Source organism: Oncorhynchus keta, chromosome 28 (assembly GCF_023373465.1).
Source record: "Oncorhynchus keta strain PuntledgeMale-10-30-2019 chromosome 28, Oket_V2, whole genome shotgun sequence".
Classification (NCBI taxonomy): Eukaryota; Metazoa; Chordata; class Actinopteri; order Salmoniformes; family Salmonidae; genus Oncorhynchus; species Oncorhynchus keta.
Window position 1 is genome coordinate 6,156,592 of NC_068448.1, and position 22,208 is coordinate 6,178,799.

The following is a 22,208-nucleotide window of genomic DNA, read 5'->3' on the forward strand; positions in this document are numbered from 1 at the left end:
TTCCATTAGTTGCCACAAAATCAAATTTGAATATAGTAAAAATGAATGAAAACAACTATTTGTCTTTTTTGGTCTAAATTTAAGGTTAAGAGTTAGGCATACGTTTTGTAGTGTCGTAAGGTTTTAGGTTAGGGGTATGGTTTAAAATCTAAATCTGATAAGAGAAATTGAAGAAATGGGCGGGGGTTATGACTTTGTGGCTGTGATAACTAGTGAGGACCTCGTTTCCTTTTCAAGGGAGGTTGTTGGAAAAAGAATCGCTCGGTTGTCTAACACGGAATCTCAAGATGGCGTCGAGTGGAGGAGATGGAGAACCGGACTGGGCTGCTGATGTACGGCCGCTTTTATCAGCTTCGTACACAGCCTTTGAAACGAAAGAGCTACCTCAGCTTATAGGATCAATAATAAACAGGTAAACATCGTGCCTGTTTGCGAATTGCACTGCTCCGTTGACAAGAAAGAGGTGTATATAACAGCTAGCTAGCATGCTAACTTGGTTAGCTTCTTCACTCAGCTGGATTGCATAGGTGTTAGCATAGCTTGCTAGCTACAGTAGCTATGCCCAGAAGGAATCTGCTTCATCATCAGGCCGAATAGGGTGCGTAGCGTTACATGCTAGCAATGTTAGCTAGCTAGGTAAAATATCCCTGACATTTATATACTGCAGCTTACGTTGAAGTAAAACATTATTGTAAAACCATACATTCTGAAGCGCATTTTGTCATATTTTGCATGATAATTACAGCCCGTTTTAAAGCCCGAACATTGTCACTTAGCTAGCTTGTTAAATTGAGGCTTTAGTTAGCCACAGCTAATGAGCTAGCCAGCATTTCTAGCCTCAGAAGAATCGAAATCGAAAGCTTAGCCTGTGGTTCTTTTTTTAAAACTTGAGGTTAAATTTGTTTATGTTGCTGATGCCATTTTGTTGTTCTTGAATGTTTTAGATAATAGTTATATTTATGTCAACATCACGAGTGGACAGCTGTTGACGTGATCGCTTCAAATGTCATTTGATGTGTGGCTAGCTAGTTAAGTAAGTTAGCTAACGTTGGCTAAGTATTCAAGATCAACGTTTGACTTTGCTCTCCCCGATCCGTTCGAGTTGGGTAACGTGAGCACAACGGGCTTTCAACAGATAACTTACACAATCTGGGACATTTCTTGCCGTTAAATCAACGGTCGTTTCAGTTATTGATTACCCATTGATTTTTGAAGAATTATAGTGGCACTAAACTAAGGCATTTGTAAGCTATCTCGACCGTATTATAACCCAAATAATGATAGGTCTAGCAAGGTTGTGTGCTTTGTTGTCATTTGAGGACGATGTTTTTATAGCTTCAAATTAGTGTCATCATTTCAGGATGTCTGAATGTGAGTGGTTATTTCTCTGGCCAACTCCCTGAGCTGAAGTGGTGGGGCTGATGTTGCACATATTTGTTCTAGCCCAACACTAGCCGAACTGATTCAACTAATCGTCAAGTCTTTGGTGAGTTGAATCAGATGTACTTTGCTGGCAGGTGTATAAAATCGAGCACACGGCCATGCAATCTCCATAGACAAACATTGGCAGTAGAACGGCCTTACTGAAGAGCTCAGTGACTTTAAACTTGGCACGACATAAGATGCCATTTTTCCACCAAGTGAGTCAGTCAAATTTCTGCCCTGCTAGAGCTTCCCAGGTCAATGGTGTGTGCTGTTATTGTGAAGTGGAAATGTCGAGAAGCAACAACACAAGCTCACAGAAAGGTCCCGCCTCCAGTGAGTAAAACATCGTATGACCTCGCACCAAACAGCCTCTGGGAGCAACTTCAGCACAATAACTTTTAGTCGGGAGCTTCATGAAATAGGTTTCCATGGCCGCCGCCATTGAATAACGTCTTCACCGTCTGGCAGTCCAACAGACAAACCCGGGTTTGGCGGATGCCAGGAGAATGCTACCTGCCCGAATGCATAGTGCTAACTGTAAATTTTGGTGGAGGTTTAATGTCTGGGGCTGTTTTTCATAGTTCGGTCTAGGCCCCTTATTTCCAGTGTAGGGAAATCTTAACGCTACAACATACAATGACAATCTAGATGATTCTGTGCTTCCAACTTTGTGGCAACAATTTGGGCAAGGCCCTTTCTTGTTTAAGCATGACAATGCCCCCTTGCACAAAGTGAGGTCCATACATAAATGGTTTGTTGATCGCTGTGGAAGAACTTGACTGGCCAGCACAGAGCCCTGACCTCAACCCCATCGAACACTTTTGGGTGAATTGGAACGCCGACTGCGAGCCAGGCCTAATCGCCCAACGTCACTGATGCTCTTGCGGCTGAATGGAAGCACATCCCCTGCAGCAATGTTCCAACATCTAGCGGAAAGCCTCCCCAGAAGAGTGGAGGCTGTTATGGCAGCAATGTTCCAACATCTAGCGGAAAGCCTTCCCAGAAGAGTGGAGACTGTTATAGCAGCAAAAGGGGGTGACCAACTCCATATTAATACCCATGATTTTGGAATGAGATGTTGGATGAGCAGGTGTCCACATACTTTTGATCATGTTGTGTATGTACAACAGCAGCTCTGCCACTTCAACTCAGCTAAGGGTCTCCAGACCATTTCTCCAGAAATATAACCACTCAATTTCATACAGATCTCTGGATGCATGGACTGACAGACAGTCCACGACATGATACTTTTGAACCAAATTTGAAGCTATAAAAACATTGTACTCCAGCAACAACAAAATACAAACAGATATGTGAATCAGTTTGACCTTTGTTTGGTGGTCCCCCCCCAAGACTCTAAACCACAACATGTACTGTCCTAGAAAAATAGGTTCTCAGGGCTTGACATGCAGGGTCGCCTGCTGTCTTGGAGCTTTTGGAAGCTCTCCAGGCCAGTCAATCATCCCAGTCATCAATGTCCCAGTGAAATGTTTTTTTTATTGTAATAATGCTGTTTTTCATCTCGACTATATAATTGATTTATTAAAAAAATAAAAAAGATTCCTGAAGCTGTTTGTTCGTTATGTATATTTTTATTTATCACACGAGCAGCCTATAGATAATCTGTCGGGTAGAGAGTTTGCAGCTCTCAAACAGCTGGTTGTTGCTTGGAGCAGTTTACTGAAGATGGAACATCTTGCCTGCCACTACTGCTTATCCAAGTTATATCAACCAGTAAATGCTAAGGCAAGAATGGGTATGCAACCCGGCTATTTAAAACGTTTTTAAAGTCTTTGTTGAATATTTGCTATAGGCTATTCCATGATGACTGAATTGCCTATCTTGAAAATCAGATATTTTTCTCTAGGCTTTTTTGGTATTTGAAAAGTAATTGAAGTTATGCTAAACAATTGATTATGAGCAAGATCATATTTAGTTGTCTTCAACTTGGTTTTCCACATAAAGTGTTCCATTTTTTTTGGTAGTTTTCTCATTTTTAAAACATGATAGAATAATTCAACTCTTCAACCTCTCAGATGCAGAGACTGATAAGCTACACGGACAGACTTAATTCGTGTGTTTCTATCAGGAACATACTGTCTATTTAGTCAGGCAATAATGCCCACATTATTCAGACATATTTTACGATGTAATAATTTGAATGATAATGCCTATTTAACTAAAAAAAACAAAAAAATAATAATTATTCTAAATGGTAATGCATACATTTGGGGGAGGAGTTTTCCTTCTGTTTTTAAGGCTACTCATTGGCTGACCTATGTGTGTTCTGCATTTGTTCATGACATAGCATATGTGTGTGTGTATAGATAGATAGATATATATATATATCTATCTCTCTCTCTCTACTTGTCTTGAACTGTAGTTTTGTAATTAATTTATTATGTATTTTGTAAATGACTCCCTCCCTCATTTCCCATGTCATTGCAGTGAATCTGAGATCCTACACCATGATAAACAGTATGAGCCATTCTACTCGTCCTTCGTGGCGCTCTCCGCTCATTACATCACCACAGTCTGTGGACAAAGTATGTTCCAACGACCCAATAACTACCCGTTGTAACTACTTCCTCAATATCTACCATTTAAAAAAAAAAACTACTACTTCTTTGTAAATGTCTTATTTTGTATTTTTTGGGAGTAGAGGGGGAATTTTTTTTTGATAGTAACACGGATACAGTAGGCTAATTCTGTTTGCTTGTTTATAGCTAAATAAATTGTCAAAATAAATAATAATTGTATTTGCAAATGAGTAATTAGAAGGCCACACATGCATGTTGTCTCTCTCTGCTTCTCTTCGCCTAGTTACAGTAGTCTTATTTCCTATTTAAAGGTAAAATATATAAATGTACATTACAATTATATACTAATCTTTAGTGCACAGGGTTTTGTCCATTTGATCATGAGGCAGCTCATGTCCGTCCTTTTCCGCCTCTGTTCTCTCCACCTCTAGTCCCCAGAAACCAGTTGCTGTCAGTAGCAGCAGCCTGTAAAGTATTGATTGAGTTCTCACTGCTGCGGCTGGAGAACCCTGACGAAGCATGCGCAGTCTCACAGGTGAGAGAAGTACATCCTCGTTGTCCCTCAAGTCTGATCCCGGATCTGTTTGTGCTGTTTTTCCCGCCTCCTTATAGTCATTGTCACACCAGAGTTTAGGGACGACCGCGCGAACAGATCTGGGATCAGGCAGGCTATCCGTCCTGCATTGCATTTATCTACACCTGCCCTGTGTATTTTATCCAGTGTGTTTTTCTACAGACAGGCAACAGGGATGTACATTTTCCTGATTTTAGTCTGTAATTCCTCCATTCAGTGCCTTCAAAATATTCACACCCCTTGACTTTTTCCAAGTTTTGTTGTTACAGCCTGAATTTAAAATTAATTAGAGATTGAGATTGTGTCACTGATCTACATACGATAACCCATCATGTCAAAAAGGGTAATTTAGGGTTTTTGACATGTTTAGAAATTCATAAATTTAAACCTGAAAATGTCTCCAGTCCAATAAATATTCAGAGTAAAAATGTGCTTATCAAGTCACATAAGTTGCATGGACTCACTCTGTGTGCAATAATAGGGTTTTAACATGATGGTTGAATGACTACCATCTCTGTACACCTCACATGCAAATATCTGTAAGGTCCCTCAGTCGAAGCAGTGAATTTCAAACAGATTCAACCACAAAGACCAGGGAGGTTTTTCAATGCCTCGCAAAGAAGGGCACCTATTGGTATATTTAATTTTTTAAAGCAGACATTGAATATCCCTTTGAGCATGGTGAAGTTATTAATTACACTTTGGATGGTGGATCAATACTAGGGCCTAAAATGTACTTTTTGGTCCAACAGCAACTATGTCAAGCAGATACAATTCTGAGTCCAGAATAATATTATTTGACAATATTTTTGTTTGAAATTTAACCATTTAAAACACAATAACGGATGAGCATGCTTTGTAGTGTTTCTAAAACAATAAATGTATCTTTTTTTTATTTTAAATTTTACCTTTATTTAACCAGGCAAGTCAGTTAAGAACAAATTCTTATTTTCAATGACGGCCTAGGAACAGTGGGTTAACTGCCTGTTCAGGGGCAGAACGACAGATTAGTACCTTGTCAGCTCGGGGGTTTGAACTTGCAACCTTCCGGTTCCTAGTCCCAACTCTCTAACCACTAGGCGACCCTGCCGCCCCCCCCACACACACACACACACACACACAGTGTGTTCGGAAAGTATTCAGACTTTTCCAACATATTTTGTTACAGCCTTATTCTAAAATAAGATTAAATTATTTTTTCCCCTCATCAATCTACGTGCTATCACATAACGACAAAGCGAACGCAAGTTTTTAGAAATGTTTGCAGATGGAAACACTGTATGTATACTCACTTTACATAAATATTCAGACCCTTTACTCAGTACATTGTTGAAGCACCTTTGGCAGCGATTACAGCCTTGAGTCTTCTTGGGTATGACGCTACAAGCTTGGCACACCTGTATTTGGGGAGTTTCACCCATTCTGCTCTGCAGATCCTCTCAAGTTCTGTCAGGTTGGTTGGGGAGTGTCGATGCACACTTATTTATTTGTATTTGACCTTTTATTTAACTAGGCAGTTAAGAACAAATTCTTATTTTCATTGATGGCCTAGGAACAGTGGGTAAACTGCCTGTTCTGGGGCAGAACGACACATTTGTCCCTTGTCAGCTCGGGGATTTGAACTTGCAACCTTCCGGTTACTAGTCCAACGCTCTAACCACTAGGGTTATTTTCAGGTCTCTCCAGAGATGTTCGATCGGGTTCAAGTCTTGGCTCTGGCTGGGCCACTCAAGGTCATTCGGAGACTTGTGCTGAGGCCACTCCTACATTGTCTTGACTGTGTGATTAGGGTCTTTGTCCTGAGTGCTCTGGAGCAGGTTTTCATCTAGGATCTCTTTGTACTTTGCTCCATTCACATTTCCTGTGTTCCTGACTAGTCTCCCAGTCTCTGCTGTTGCAAAACATCTCCACAGCATGATGCTGCCACCACCATGCTTCACCGTAGGGATGGTGCCAGGTTTCCTCCAGATGTGACGCTTGGCATTCAAGCCAAATAGTTCAATCTTGGTTTCATCAGACCAGAGAATCTTGTTTCTCATGGCCTGAGAGTCCTTAAAGGTGCCTTTTGACAAACTTCAAGCAGGCTGTCATGTTCCTTTTACAGAGTGTAGTGCTGCAGAGATGGTTGTCCTTCTGGAAGGTTCTCCCATCTCCACAGAGGAACTCTGGAGCTCTGTTAGTGACCATTGGGTTCTCGGTCACCTCCCTGACCAAGGCCCTTCTCCCCCGATTGCTCGGTTTGGCCAAGCGGCTAGCTCTAGGAAGGGTCTTGGTGGTTCCAAAATTCTTCTATTTAAGAATGATGAAGGCCACTGTGTTCTTGGGGACCTTCAATGCTCCAGACATTTTTTTTGGTACCCTTCCCCAGATCTGTGCCTCGGAACAATCCTGTCTCGGGTCTCTACGGACAATTCCTTCTACCTCATGGCTTGGTTTTTGCTCTGACATACACTGTCAACTGTGAGACCTTTTTATATAGACAGGTGTGCTTTTCTAAATTATGTCCAATCAATTGAATTTATCACAGGTGGACTCCAATCAAGTTGTAAAACATCTTAAGGATGATCAATGGAAACAGGATGCGCCGGTGCTCAATCTCGAGTATCATAGCAAGGGTCTGCTTTCATAAATTAGCAAAAAAAAATCTAAAAACCTGTTCTCGCTTTGTCATTATGAGGTATTGGGTGTAGATTGTGGAAAATGTTTTTTAAATTAATTTGAGAATGAAGCTGTAACGTAACAACGTGGGAATAGGGATGTTTTCTGAATACTTCCCCAATGCACTGTATTTTCAAGCATGGTGGTGGCTGCATCATGTTATGGGTATGCTTGTATGTATGCAAGGGACTAGGGAGTTTTTTTTATTAAGGATAAAAATAAACGTAATGGAGCAGAGCACAGGCAAAATCCAAGTGGTAAACCTGGTTGTCTGCTTTCCAACAGACACTGGGAGACAAATTCACCTTTTCAGCAGCACAATAACCCAAAACACAAGGCCAAATATGCACAGGAATTGCTTACCAAGATGACATTGAATGTTCCTGAGTGGCCTAATTACAGTTATGACATCAATCGGCTTGAAAAACTTTGCCAAGACTTACAATTGGCTGTCTAGCAAGGATCAACAACCAACTTGAAAGATCTTGACCCCTTTTTTTTTTTCTTTAAAGAGTAATGGGAAAATATTGTACGTCATAGAGATTTACCCAGAAAGCCTCACAGCTGTATTCACTGCCAAAGGTGACTCTAACATGTATTGAGGGTTGAATAAATATATTAGTGTTTTGATTATTCCATTAATAGAAACTCAAATAGACATTTCTTCCACCTTGACATTTTAGATTATTCTGTTTATAAAAAAAATAACAAACAAATCTATTTTAATCCCACTTTCGAACAAATGTTAAAATGTATGGAGAAAGTCAACAGTTATGAATGCTCTATGAAGGCTATGTCAATAATTGAAACTCACCCAATTCCTCTGCCAAAATCTTTGTCCTGGTGACATCCCAAGAAGACTTTAATTTTCTTCCCCCCCCTCTCTTCAGAAACACCTGATCCTCTTAATAAAGGGGTTGTGTACCGGCTGCAGCCGCCTGGACAGAACTGAGATCATCACCTTCACAGCCATGATGAAGTCGGCCAAACTTCCCCAGACCGTTAAGACACTCTCTGACGGTGAGTCCTCTGCTTTTTGCTGAGATACTATCTCACTGTATCGACGTTGTTTAATGTAGACTCGGTACGTACGTGTCAGATCATTCTATGTTGTTGGAGTATGTCAAATATAGCCTTTATATTTGTTAGGGTAACGAAGTTTGTAAACAAACCAATGGCTCCGTCAGTATTAGTCATTAGACAGCTATGGTGCTACTAGTCTAGTCAACAGGGTTAGACAGCTATGGTGCTACTAGTCTAGTCAACCGGGTTAGACAGCTATGGTGCTACTAGTCTAGTCAGTAGATGGCTATGGTGCTACTTGTCTAGTCAACCGGGTTAGACAGCTATGGTGCTACTAGTCTAGTCAGTAGAGTAGACCGGGTTGGCTATGGTGCTACTAGTCTAGTCAGTAGATGGCTATGGTGCTACTTGTCTAGTCAACCGGGTTAGACAGCTATGGTGCTACTAGTCTAGTCAGTAGACGGCTATGGTGCTACTAGTCTAGTCAGTAGACGGCTATGGTGCTACTAGTCTAGTCAGTAGACGGCTATGGTGCTACTAGTCTAGTCAGTAGACGGCTATGGTGCTACTAGTCTAGTCAGTAGACGGCTATGGTGCTACTAGTCTAGTCAACAGGGTTAGACAGCTATGGTGCTACTAGTCTAGTCAACAGGGTTAGACAGCTATGGTGCTACTAGTCTAGTCAACAGGGTTAGACAGCATGGTGCTACTAGTCTAGGTGCTATGGTGCTACTAGTCTAGTCAACAGGGTTAGACAGCTATGGTGCTACTAGTCTAGTCAACAGGGTTAGACAGCTATGGTGCTACTAGTCTAGTCAACAGGGTTAGACAGCTATGGTGCTACTAGTCTAGTCAACAGGGTTAGACAGCTATGGTGCTACTAGTCTAGTCAACAGGGTTAGACAGCTATGGTGCTACTAGTCTAGTCAACAGGGTTAGACAGCTATGGTGCTACTAGTCTAGTCAACAGGGTTAGACAGCTATGGTGCTACTAGTCTAGTCAGTAGATGGCTATGGTGCTACTTGTCTAGTCAACCGGGTTAGACAGCTATGGTGCTACTTGTCTAGTCAACCGGGTTAGACAGCTATGGTGCTACTAGTCTAGTCAGTAGACGGCTATGGTGCTACTAGTCTAGTCAGACGGCTATGGTGCTACTAGTCTAGTCAGTAGACGGCTATGGTGCTACTAGTCTAGTCAGTAGACGGCTATGGTGCTACTAGTCTAGTCAGTAGACGGCTATGGTGCTACTAGTCTAGTCAGTAGACGGCTATGGTGCTACTAGTCTAGTCAGTAGACGGCTATGGTGCTACTAGTCTAGTCAGTAGACGGCTATGGTGCTACTAGTCTAGTCAGTAGACAGCTATGGTGCTACTAGTCTAGTCAGTAGACGGCTATGGTGCTACTAGTCTAGTCAGTAGACGGCTATGGTGCTACTAGTCTAGTCAACAGGGTTAGACAGCTATGGTGCTACTAGTCTAGTCAACAGGGTTAGACAGCTATGGTGCTACTAGTCTAGTCAACAGGGTTAGACAGCTATGGTGCTACTAGTCTAGTCAACAGGGTTAGACAGCTATGGTGCTACTAGTCTAGTCAGTAGACGGCTATGGTGCTACTAGTCTAGTCAGTAGACGGCTATGGTGCTACTAGTCTAGTCAGTAGACGGCTATGGTGCTACTAGTCTAGTCAGTAGACGGCTATGGTGCTACTAGTCTAGTCAGTAGACAGCTATGGTGCTACTAGTATAGTCATTAGACGGCTATGGTGCTACTAGTCTAGTCAGTAGACGGCTATGGTGCTACTAGTCTAGTCAACAGGGTTAGACAGCTATGGTGCTACTAGTCTAGTCAACAGGGTTAGACAGCTATGGTGCTACTAGTCTAGTCAACAGGGTTAGACAGCTATGGTGCTACTAGTCTAGTCATTAGACGGCTATGGTGCTACTAGTCTAGTCATTAGACGGCTATGGTGCTACTAGTCAACAGGGTTAGACAGCTATGGTGCTACTAGTCTAGTCAACAGGGTTAGACGGCTATGGTGCTACTAGTCTAGTCAACAGGGTTAGACAGCTATGGTGCTACTAGTCTAGTCAACAGGGTTAGACAGCTATGGTGCTACTAGTCTCGTCAGTAGATGGCTATGGTGCTACTTGTCTAGTCAACCGGGTTAGACAGCTATGGTGCTACTAGTCTAGTCATTAGACGGCTATGGTGCTACTAGTCTAGTCAGTAGACGGCTATGGTGCTACTAGTCTAGTCAGTAGACAGCTATGGTGCTACTAGTATAGTCATTAGACGGCTATGGTGCTACTAGTCTAGTCAACAGGGTTAGACAGCTATGGTGCTACTAGTCTAGTCAACAGGGTTAGACAGCTATGGTGCTACTAGTCTAGTCAACAGGGTTAGACGGCTATGGTGCTACTAGTCTAGTCAACAGGGTTAGACAGCTATGGTGCTACTAGTCTAGTCAACAGGGTTAGACAGCTATGGTGCTACTAGTCTAGTCATTAGACAGCTATGGTGCTACTAGTCTAGATCATTACTTGAGTCAGCTATGGTGCTACTAGTATAGTCATTAGTCATGGTTAGAGTCAGCTATGGTGCTACTAGTCTAGTCAACAGGGTTAGACAGCTATGGTGCTACTAGTCTAGTCAACAGGGTTAGACAGCTATGGTGCTACTAGTCTAGTCAACAGGGTTAGACAGCTATGGTGCTACTAGTCTAGTCAACCGGGTTAGACAGCTATGGTGCTACTAGTCTAGTCAGTAGATGGCTATGGTGCTACTTGTCTAGTCAACCGGGTTAGACAGCTATGGTGCTACTAGTCTAGTCAGTAGATGGCTATGGTGCTACTAGTCTAGTCATTAGACAGCTATGGTGCTACAAGTCTAGTCATTAGACAGCTATGGTGCTACTAGTCTAGTCAGTATGGTGCTACTAGACGGCTATGGTGCTACTAGTCTAGTCAGTAGACGGCTATGGTGCTACTAGTCTAGTCAGTAGACGGCTATGGTGCTACTAGTCTAGTCAGTAGACGGCTATGGTGCTACTAGTCTAGTCAGTAGACGGCTATGGTGCTACTAGTCTAGTCAGTAGATGGCTATGGTGCTACAAGTCTAGTCATTAGACAGCTATGGTGCTACAAGTCTAGTCATTAGACAGCTATGGTGCTACTAGTCTAGTCAGTAGACGGCTATGGTGCTACTAGTCTAGTCATTAGACAGCTATGGTGCTACTAGTCTAGTCAGTAGACGGCTATGGTGCTACTAGTCTAGTCAGTAGACGGCTATGGTGCTACTAGTCTAGTCATTAGACAGCTATGGTGCTACAAGTCTAGTCATTAGACAGCTATGGTGCTACTAGTCTAGTCAACGGCAGGGTTAGTCTAGTCAGCTATGGTGCTACTAGTCTAGTCAGTACGGATGGTGCGGTCTAGTGTGGCTATGGTGCTACTAGTCTAGTCACGGCTATGGTGCTACTAGACGGCTGTGGTGCTACTAGTCTAGTCAGTAGACGGCTATGGTGCTACTAGTCTAGTCAGTAGACGGCTATGGTGCTACTAGTCTAGTCAGTAGACGGCTATGGTGCTACTAGTCTAGTCAGTAGACGGCTATGGTGCTACTAGTCTAGTCAGTAGACGGCTATGGTGCTACTAGTCTACTTGTTGCTTAGTTGATCCCCTTGATGGATTTGGGGGGTCCGTTCATGCGTTAGTCATCTAAGACAGCACCGGCCTGATTTGTCTTTTTATTTTAATTTAATCTTGGGTCAGTGATGCATCTTGCCATAGAGATCCGGCATACTAAATGACACTCATTGGCCCAAGGTGGGAGCTGTAGTAATGAACTGAAATGTGTGAGACACCAGAGAGGAAGAGGTGAAACAAGAGGCGAAACTGGGACCAAAATCCATTTTCCCAAGTAGGGGGTGTGTGTTCCCCCCCCCCCTCTCTCCCTCTCACCAGGCAAGGAGATTGTGTATGGAAGTCGAAGTGTTGAATTCGGACTGGTTCATTTGCGCCGTGTGGCTTACTTGCCCGTGTAGAAGTTTCCCTGTGCTTGTTACCAGTGTACTGATAAGTAGGACACGTGACATCCCGGCAACTTTGAGAGTTTTATTTTTATATTTTGGAGTTGTGCCGGTTGTTCACGTGAGTGTATCTGCTCTTTCATTGGCTGGAATGGTCCTATCTGATCTCGCCCCCTCCACCCTCGACTGCTGTTCCAAAATATTTAGGAAACTTTTTAATTTTTTAATGTTCACCTTTATTTTAACCTGGTAGGCCAGTTGAGAACACCTTTATTTTAACCTGGTAGGCCAGTTGAGAACACCTTTATTTTAACCTGGTAGGCCAGTTGAGAACACCTTTATTTTAACCTGGTAGGCCAGTTGAGAACACCTTTATTTTAACCTGGTAGGCCAGTTGAGAACACCTTTATTTTAACCTGGTAGGCCAGTTGAGAACACCTTTATTTTAACCTGGTAGGCCAGTTGAGAACACCTTTATTTTAACCTGGTAGGCCAGTTGAGAACACCTTTATTTTAACCTGGTAGGCCAGTTGAGAACACCTTTATTTTAACCTGGTAGGCCAGTTGAGAACACCTTTATTTAACCTGGTAGGCCAGTTGAGAACACCTTTATTTAACCAGGTAGGCCAGTTGAGAACACCTTTATTTAACCAGGTTGGCCAGTTGAGAACACCTTTATTTAACCTGGTAGGCCAGTTGAGAACACCTTTATTTTAACCTGGTAGGCCAGTTGAGAACACCTTTATTTTAACCTGGTAGGCCAGTTGAGAACACCTTTATTTAACCTGGTAGGCCAGTTGAGAACACCTTTATTTTAACCTGGTAGGCCAGTTGAGAACACCTTTATTTTAACCTGGTAGGCCAGTTGAGAACACCTTTATTTTAACCTGGTAGGCCAGTTGAGAACACCTTTATTTTAACCTGGTAGGCCAGTTGAGAACACCTTTATTTAACCTGGTAGGCCAGTTGAGAACACCTTTATTTAACCAGGTAGGCTAGTTGAGAACACCTTTATTTTAACCTGGTAGGCCAGTTGAGAACACCTTTATTTAACCTGGTAGGCCAGTTGAGAACACCTTTATTTAACCAGGTAGGCCAGTTGAGAACACCTTTATTTAACCAGGTAGGCCAGTTGAGAACACCTTTATTTAACCAGGTAGGCTAGTTGAGAACACCTTTATTTAACCAGGTAGGCTAGTTGAGAACACCTTTATTTTAACCTGGTAGGCCAGTTGAGAACACCTTTATTTTAACCTGGTAGGCCAGTTGAGAACACCTTTATTTTAACCTGGTAGGCCAGTTGAGAACACCTTTATTTAACCTGGTAGGCTAGTTGAGAACACCTTTATTTTAACCTGGTAGGCCAGTTGAGAACACCTTTATTTTAACCTGGTAGGCCAGTTGAGAACACCTTTATTTTAACCTGGTAGGCCAGTTGAGAACACCTTTATTTTAACCTGGTAGGCCAGTTGAGAACACCTTTATTTTAACCTGGTAGGTCAGTTGAGAACACCTTTATTTTAACCTGGTAGGCCAGTTGAGAACACCTTTATTTTAACCTGGTAGGCCAGTTGAGAACAAGTTCTCATTTACATCTGCGACCTGGCCAAGATAAAGCATAGCAGTGTGACACAAACAACAGTTACACAAACAAAAGTACAGTCAATAACACAAGAGAAATCTGTATGCAGTGTGTGCAAATGTAGGGAGGTATAAGGCAATACATAGGGCCTAGTGGCGAAGTAATTACAATTTAGCAATTAACACTGGAGTGATAGATGTGCAGATGATGATGTGCAAGTAGAGATACTGAGGTGCAAAAGTAATAATATGGGGATGAGGTAGTCGGGTGTGCTATTTACAGATGGGCTGTGTACAGGTGCAGTGATCTGTAAGCTGCTCTGACAGCTGATACCTAAAGTTAGAGAGGGAGATTTTAATCTCCAGCTTCAGTGAATTTTGTTTGCTATTCGTTCCAGTCACTGGCAGCAGAGAACTGGAAGGAAAGGCGGCCAACAGAAGTGTTGGCTTTGGGGATGACCAGTGAAATATACCTGCTGGAGTGTGTGCTATGGATGGGCGTTGCTATGGTGACCAGTGAGCTGAGATAAGCCAGGGCTTTACCTAGCAAAGACTTATAAATGACCTGGAGCCAGTGGGTTTGGTGACGAATATGTAGTGAGGGCCAGCTAATGAGAGCATACAAGTCGTAGTGGTGGGTGGTATATGGGCCTTTGGTGACAAAACAGATGGCACTGTGATCGACTACATCCAGTTTGCTCAGTAGAGTGTTGGAGGCTGTTTTGTAAATGACATGGCCAAAGTCAAGGATCGGTACGATGGTCAGTTTTACGAGGGTATGTTTGGCAGTGTGATAGTGAAGGAGGCTTTATTTGCGAAATAGGAATCGGATTCCAGATGCTCTGAAAATCAACTCCCATGTTGGTGTGAGATGTCGACCATTCACTTCTCACATGTTGCTCCACTACAATATTATATCATGATATGTTAGTACATACTGTGTATCAGTGTAACTGGCAAAAATAGCCACGGATGTAAGGTCATGCTTAGTTCAATGGGACACATAGGCTAATTCGCTAGCTAGTCATGTAGCTTTTACATTTGAGTTTGTTTTTGGTTTTTTAGATTGATTTAAAAAAAAAAATTTTAGCTGGATGAATACCATTTATTCTACTAGTCTAGTCATTAGACAGCTATGGTGCTACTAGTCTAGTCATTAGACAGCTATGGTGCTACTAGTCTAGTCATTAGACAGCTATGGTGCTACAAGTCTAGTCATTAGACAGCTATGGTGCTACTAGTCTAGTCATTAGACAGCTATGGTGCTACTAGTCTAGTCATTAGACGGCTATGGTGCTACTAGACTAGTCAGTAGACAGAATACCATTTATTCTACTAGTCTAGTCAGTAGACAGAATACCATTTATTCTACTAGTCTAGTCAGTAGACAGAATACCATTTATTCTACTAGTCTAGTCAGTAGACAGAATACCATTGATTCTACTAGTCTAGTCAGTAGACAGAATACCATTTATTCTACTAGTCTAGTCAGTAGACAGAATACCATTTATTCTACTAGTCTAGTCAGTAGACAGAATACCATTTATTCTACTAGTCTAGTCAGTAGACAGAATACCATTTATTCTACTAGTCTAGTCAGTAGACAGAATACCATTTATTCTACTAGTCTAGTCAGTAGACAGAATACCATTTATTCTACTAGTCTAGTCAGTAGACAGAATACCATTTATTCTACTAGTCTAGTCAGTAGACAGAATACCATTTACTCTACTAGCCTAGTCAGTAGACAGAATACCATTTATTCTACTAGTCTAGTCAGTAGACAGAATACCATTTATTCTACTAGTCTAGTCATTAGACAGCTATGGTGCTACTAGTCTAGTCAGTAGACAGAATACCATTTTATTCTTCCTAGTTTAGATGTATGAGGTTAAACGTTTTCTGAATCTCGTCATCCTTTATATCTGCGTTGCCATTGACTTGACTAGTATTCGGTTAAGTGGATGCCCAGGATAGCTGCGAGACCTCATGGTTAGATAATACATTCCTGTACAGGATGTGGCGGTAAACAGGCAGCAACAAGCTATAGGAGATTAAGTAAATAAATGGGAATATTGAGTTTTAAGTATAAAAACAATATGCTTCATTTAAAATGTACCATTCCCATTTTGCTCAGCATTGCTCCAGTATCTCAAACCCTATTCTGTTGCCAGCAACATTGCCTAAAAACAATTGCCAGTTTATCAAGGCCTTTTTGTCTGGGTAAATCCCAGACTGATGCTGAAACATTGTTAACGTTGTGGTTGGCAAGCTGACTGCTTAGGCAGACTAGTTTCTGATTGAAAGCATGGGGATAAAATAACTGATTGCTGCTCAGTTTTAGTTTCCTGTAACTAATCACGTTTTCATCCACTGTTTTTAGCCGGCAAAATTCTGTTTAAATGATATAAATGCCAACAAGATCATTTATTAGTTTTACATGGTGCCATTTTTTTTGTGGTTAAATTTGAAATATGTGAAATGATAGTTTAAAATCACATCACATTTTCAATTCGGGTACATGAAAACGTAAGCTTTTGTGTGCCCCAAGTCACCATGCACTAATTCTGATCTGCAATAAGTCCATTTGGTAGAAACAGACCACTGGTGTGAATTTGTAAGTCGCTCTGGATAAGAGCGTCTGCTAAATGACTTAAATGTAATGTACATGTAAAAATGCCATTTTTTATTTTACAATATTCTCATGAAAATCTGTCTTCAATTGGATGAAAACCTAGCTATTGTTGAATAGTATGAAACTAATCCCATGCGCTTGTGGTCTAGCTCTTATCAGTCTATGAACCTGTATATTTAGGACCCGATCAAATCTGTGTTGCGGAGAACCTAGACGGTATCGTATAATCCAGACATTTTAAAACAGAATTCAACAATTTTCTAAAATGTATTGAACTTGTTAGAAAATGCATTCATTTTCCCAAGTTAATCACAAGACATCAACAAAATGCAACTTTCTGAAATGGCACAGGAATGGCCCTGTCTGTGTGAGCGGTGCTCACGGTTTAAAAAAAAATCACTATGTCGCTCAGTCTGACCATGCGGGCGTTAGGAAACAAATTAACATATGTTCATACACTGCTCTGATTGGCTGATTTGGATGGTCTCGAGCCCATCCCCTTATCCAAATGAACAGTCATTGGTCTATTGTAATCAGATTACATTGTGACATCATGATGTGGGTCGCAAGTTCCATCCTGCCTGAACAGGCTGAAATTCCCTGTTTTTCTTTTTATATTCATATATTTTTGAATGTATTTTATTAGTTTTTTTTTTACACAAAGGCAACACTGAAAATGTGAAAATGGAGATATTTTGACCTCCTGGTGTGGAAATATATTTAAAGGAAATCACATTTTTAACTGCACTGCCCCTTTCACTACCTATGCCTACCTGGTAGAATGGTCCCCTGACTATTTGCATACATCCTGTGGCCATTTTGTTAAGCAAACTCTGCCATCACGAGTGCTAAAGGGCACACTTGTATTAAAGGGTAACGACACCCAAAAATCGACATTTCTTCGATTAAAAAAAAAATATATATATATATATTTTTTTTTTTTCTCCTCCCCAAGACCTTGAAAGTGATCTCCTCAAGCGGTTTAAGCTTTGTGTTGTGGACTTGCAACATCAAATTGTTTTCCTATTTAAAAAAATGTGTGATTAAATGTTTTTGTTTTTATTTTTATTTTTAGCAATTACCTGATTATTATTTTTCTATGGCAGCCTGAAAAAGTAGGAAATACATTTTTATAGGGACCTATATATTGGAAGATATTCTATTTGACTTCTATTGGATGCTATCCCATACTCTAGCCTATTGGTCTAGACAGCATCTCCTCATCAGTCTACGGATCAGTGTTATTTGACTAGTGCTGGGCTGGCAGAAAGAGAGCTTTGTTCCCCTGCTTCTGTCAGTAGGGATTTAGGCCTTTCACATTCCCTCATGGATGGTCATTGGTCCCTGCCCAGCGACGGGGTTGTGTATCTCTGTGTGTGCTTGACGGTGTTTTTTCCCTGTCTGTGTAGACCTGTTGTCCTCTAGTGGTGTCACGATACCATGTTTAGTGTCTCGATACCAAAACGATACCACAGTAAAAAAAAGGAATATTAGTCAGTCACAGAATGTCAATCCATCCTTAAACGCCGCTCCTGCTCTGTCCAATCGTTGGGCATCATTTGAGTTCAAAATATCATTACATTTTAAACGTTTAACTTTTTTTGTCCAGAGTTGGACCCCTCGCTTCGCTGAGGCAATACATCTTTGCCTGAGGGAGAGACGTAAAGTTTTGAGGGGCAATCGTCTTTGAAACAGAAAATATTTTGCGTTATGTTTTGCATATCACAAACATAAGTAGTAGGGTAGTGAATTGATGTTAGTTTCAGCGGTAAGCATAGAAAGTTAGTGCCTTCAGTATCCAAAACCCTTCACTTATTCCACATTGTTGTTTCAGCCTGAATTCAAAATGGATTAAATATATATTTGTTCTCACCCATCTACACACAATACCCCATAATGACAGTGAGAACATGTTTCAAAAAAATGTTTTGCACATTTATTGAAAGTGAAATCAATCAATCAAATGTATTTAAAAAGCCTTTTTTTTACATCAGCTGATGTCACAAGTGCTGTACAGAAACTCAGCCTAAAACCCCAAGCAGCAAGCAATGCAGGTGTAGAAGCACGATGGCTAGGGGAAAAACTCCCTAGAAAGACTGGAACCTTGGAAGTAACCTAGAGAGGAACCGGGCTCTGAGGGGTGGCCAGTCCTCTTCTGGCTGTGCCGGGTGGAGATTGAACATCTTCGCCATGTTCTGTTACAAACGTTCATAGATGACCAGCAGGGTCAGATAATAATAATCACAGTGGTTGTCGAGGGTGCAACAACAGGTCAGCAGTCAACTGAGTAAATGTCAGTTGGCTTTTCATAGCCGATCATTCAGAGTTCGAGACGGCAGGTGCGGTAGAGAGAGTTCAAAACAGCAGGTCTGGGACAGGTAGCATGTCCGGTGAACAGGTCAGGCTTGCATAGACGCAGGCAGAACAGTTGAAACTGGAGCAGCAGCACGACCAGGTGGACCGGGGACCGCAAGCAGTCATCAGGCCAGGTAGTCCTGAGGCATGGTCCTAGGGCTCAGGTCCTCCGAGAGATTAGAGAGAGGGGGAATTAGACTCCTGCTCACGGCTGGTTGTGACACAGCCTGAAAACAAACCCGGGTCTGTAGTGATGCCTTACGATGTCTTAGACCGCTGCGCCACTCGGAAGGAACGTTCCTTTTTATAATGAAAAAAAAACCCTCCCTAGTTCCTGTCGATGAGAAGCATACCCATAACATGATTCAGCCACAACCATTCTTGAAAATATGAAGTTGATGTTGTGTTGGATTTGCCCCAAACATAACTCTTTGTATTCAGGATATACATTTCTTTGCCAAATGTTTTGCAGTTTTACTTTAGGGCCTACATATGTGTTGGAATATTTTGTATTCTGTATAGGCTTCCTTCTTATGACTTTTGTCAATTAGGTTAGTATTATGGGAAATGACAATGTTGATCCATCCTCAGTTTTCTCCTATCACAGCCACTCAATTCTGTAACTGTTTTAAAGTCACCATTGGCCTCATGGTGAAATCCCTGAGTGGTTTCCTTCCTCTCCGGTAACAGAGTTAGGAAGGGTGCCTGTATCTTTAGTGACTGGGTGTATTGGTACACCATCCAAAGTGTGATTTAATAACTTCACCATGCTCAATGGGATATTGAATGTCTACTAATAGTTGCCCTTCTTTACGAGGCACTGAAAAACGTCCCTGGTCTTTGTGGTTGAATCTGTGCTTGTCGTTCACTGCTCGACTGAGGGACCGTGCCATTATCTGTATGTGTGGAGTACAGAGATGCGGTACACTATTACAGTGAGTCCATCTAACTTATGTGACTTGTTAAGCACATTTTTACTCCTGAACTTATTTAGGCATAACATAACAAAGGGGTTGAATACTTATTTATAATTAATTTGTAAACAAAATTCTAAAATATAATTCTGTTATGGGTTATTGTGTGTAGGCCAGTGACGCAATATACATTTAACTCCTTTTATATTCAGGCTGTAACACAACATAATGTTGAACATGTAAAGCGGTGTGCATACTTTCTGAAGGCACTGTAGACCTGTACAAACCTGTATCTTTTTGTCTGTATGGACCTTGTTTTGCGAACAGTAATTAAGTTTCAATATTTCTTCATGCCGTGTCGCATTATTCAATTGTGTTAACTTCTGTGCATCATGAGTGGTGAGCTAACATGATGCAGTCCAGACTCCCAGGCTAGCAGTGAGTTAGTGGAGCTAACATGATGCAGTCCAGACTCCCAGGCTAGCAGTGAGTTAGTGGAGCTAACATGATACAGCCCAGACTCTCAGTACAGGCTAGCAGTGAGTTAGTGAAGCTAACTTGACACAGCCCAGACTCCCAGTACAGGCTAGCAGTGGAGCTAACATGATGCAGCCCAGACTCTCAATACAGGCTAGCAGTGAGTTAGTGGAGCTAACATGACACAGTCCAGACTCCCAGTACAGGCTAGCAGTGAGTTAGTGGAGCTAACATGATACAGCCCAGACTCCCAGGCTAGCAGTGAGTTAGTGGAGACTCCCAGACTCCCAGGCTAGCAGTGAGTTAGTGGAGCTAACATGATACAGCCCAGACTCCCAGGCTAGCAGTGAGTTAGTGGAGCTAACATGATGCAGCCCAGACTCTCAATACAGGCTAGCAGTGAGTTAGTGGAGCTAACATGATACAGCCCAGACTCCCAGGCTAGCAGTGAGTTAGTGGAGCTAACATGATACAGCCCAGACTCCCAGGCTAGCAGTGAGTTAGTGGAGATAACATGATACAGCCCAGACTCCCAGGCTAGCAGTGAGTTAGTGGAGCTAACATGATACAGCCCAGACTCCCAGGCTAGCAGTGAGTTAGTGGAGATAACATGATGCAGGCCAGACTCCCGGTGCAGGCTAGCAGTTTCGGTCTACCTTGGGACACTGTCTTGTTTTTCTCTGTTAGTCTCTCAATCTTTTCTGTCTTTCTATGACCATGCCTGTGTGTTCCGTGTCTCTCCCAGCAGGAGATTCTCTCTCCTGAGCTGCACGTGTTTGTCTATGGTTTCTATATTGTCGGTACCAGTCGGTCTCACTCTGCCCTGTGTCTCCTCCTCCTCTCAGTGGAGGACCAGAAAGAGGTGCTGTCTCCAGTGAACCCTGAGCTGCGACACAAGGAAGTGCAGATGAACTTCTTCAATCAGCTGACCTCCGTGTTCAACCCTGACCTCACCGTGCTGGCCTCTCCCTCAGGACGCACACAGGTCAGTGTAACGGGATTAGCGGAATAGGGACTGTGGGGTGAGGAGGAATGGGGACTGTGGGGTGAGGAGGAATGGGGACTGTGGGGTGAGGAGGAATGGGGACTGTGGGGTGAGGAGGAATGGGGACTGTGGGGTGAGGAGGAATGGGGACTGTGGGGTGAGGAGGAATGGGGACTGTGGGGAGTGGGGACTGGGGAGGAATGGGGACTGGGGAGGAATGGGGACTGTGGGGAGGAATGGGGACTGTGGGGAGGAATGGGGACTGTGGGGAGGAATGGGGACTGTGGGGTGGGGACTGGGGAGGAATGGGGACTGTGGGGAGGAATGGGGACTGTGCTGTGGGGGGAATGGGGATGCGGTGGGGAGGAATGGGGACTGTGGGGAGGAATGGGGAATGGGGAATGGGGACTGTGGGGAGGAATGGGGACTGTGCGGTAGGGATCCAGAGGAGCAGAATGGGGACTGGGGATCGGAGGAGCGGAGGGGAGAGGGGGTGGGGTGGGAGAGGGGTGGGGACTGGGGAGAGGGGTGGGGACTGGGGGAGAGGACTGGGGAGAGGGGTGGGGACTGGGGGAGAGGGGTGGGGAGGGGTGGGGACTGGGGAGGGGGATGGGGAGGGGGATGGGGACTGTGGAACGGGGAGAGGGGGGTGGGGACTGTGGAACGGGGAGAGGGGGATGGGAACGGGGAGAGTGGGATGGGGACGGTGGAACGGGGAGAGGGGGACTGCGGAACGGGGAGAGGGGATGGGGATTGCGGAACGGGGAGAGCGGGGTGGGGACTGAGCGGTCCCTATCCATTTGAAGGGATAGTTCGTTGTAGCTTATTTCTGACTTTATTTATTTTATTTAACCTTTGTTTTTACTTGGGGCCGCAGCGTAGCCTAGTGGTTAGAGCGTTGGACTAGTAACCGGAAGGTTGTGAGTTCAAACCCCCGAGCTGACAAGGTACAAATCTGTCGTTCTGCCCCTGAACAGGCAGTTAACCCACTGTTCCCAGTCCGTCATTGAAAAT

The 22,208-nt window shown here is 43.0% G+C and overlaps 1 protein-coding gene across 1 annotated transcript in view; it reads left to right on the forward strand.

Annotated features, from left to right (window-relative positions):
- Positions 1-248: 248 nt before the first annotated feature.
- The window catches only part of LOC118360485 (E3 ubiquitin-protein ligase UBR4), a 178,395-nt gene continuing 156,435 nt past the window's right edge, over positions 249-22,208 (forward strand). Inside the window, 5 exon segments of the mRNA XM_052484171.1 lie at positions 249-412; positions 3,874-3,971; positions 4,397-4,500; positions 8,088-8,217; positions 21,055-21,194. Of these exon segments, the coding sequence (XP_052340131.1) occupies positions 288-412; positions 3,874-3,971; positions 4,397-4,500; positions 8,088-8,217; positions 21,055-21,194 (597 nt within the window). The 5' untranslated portion in view covers positions 249-287.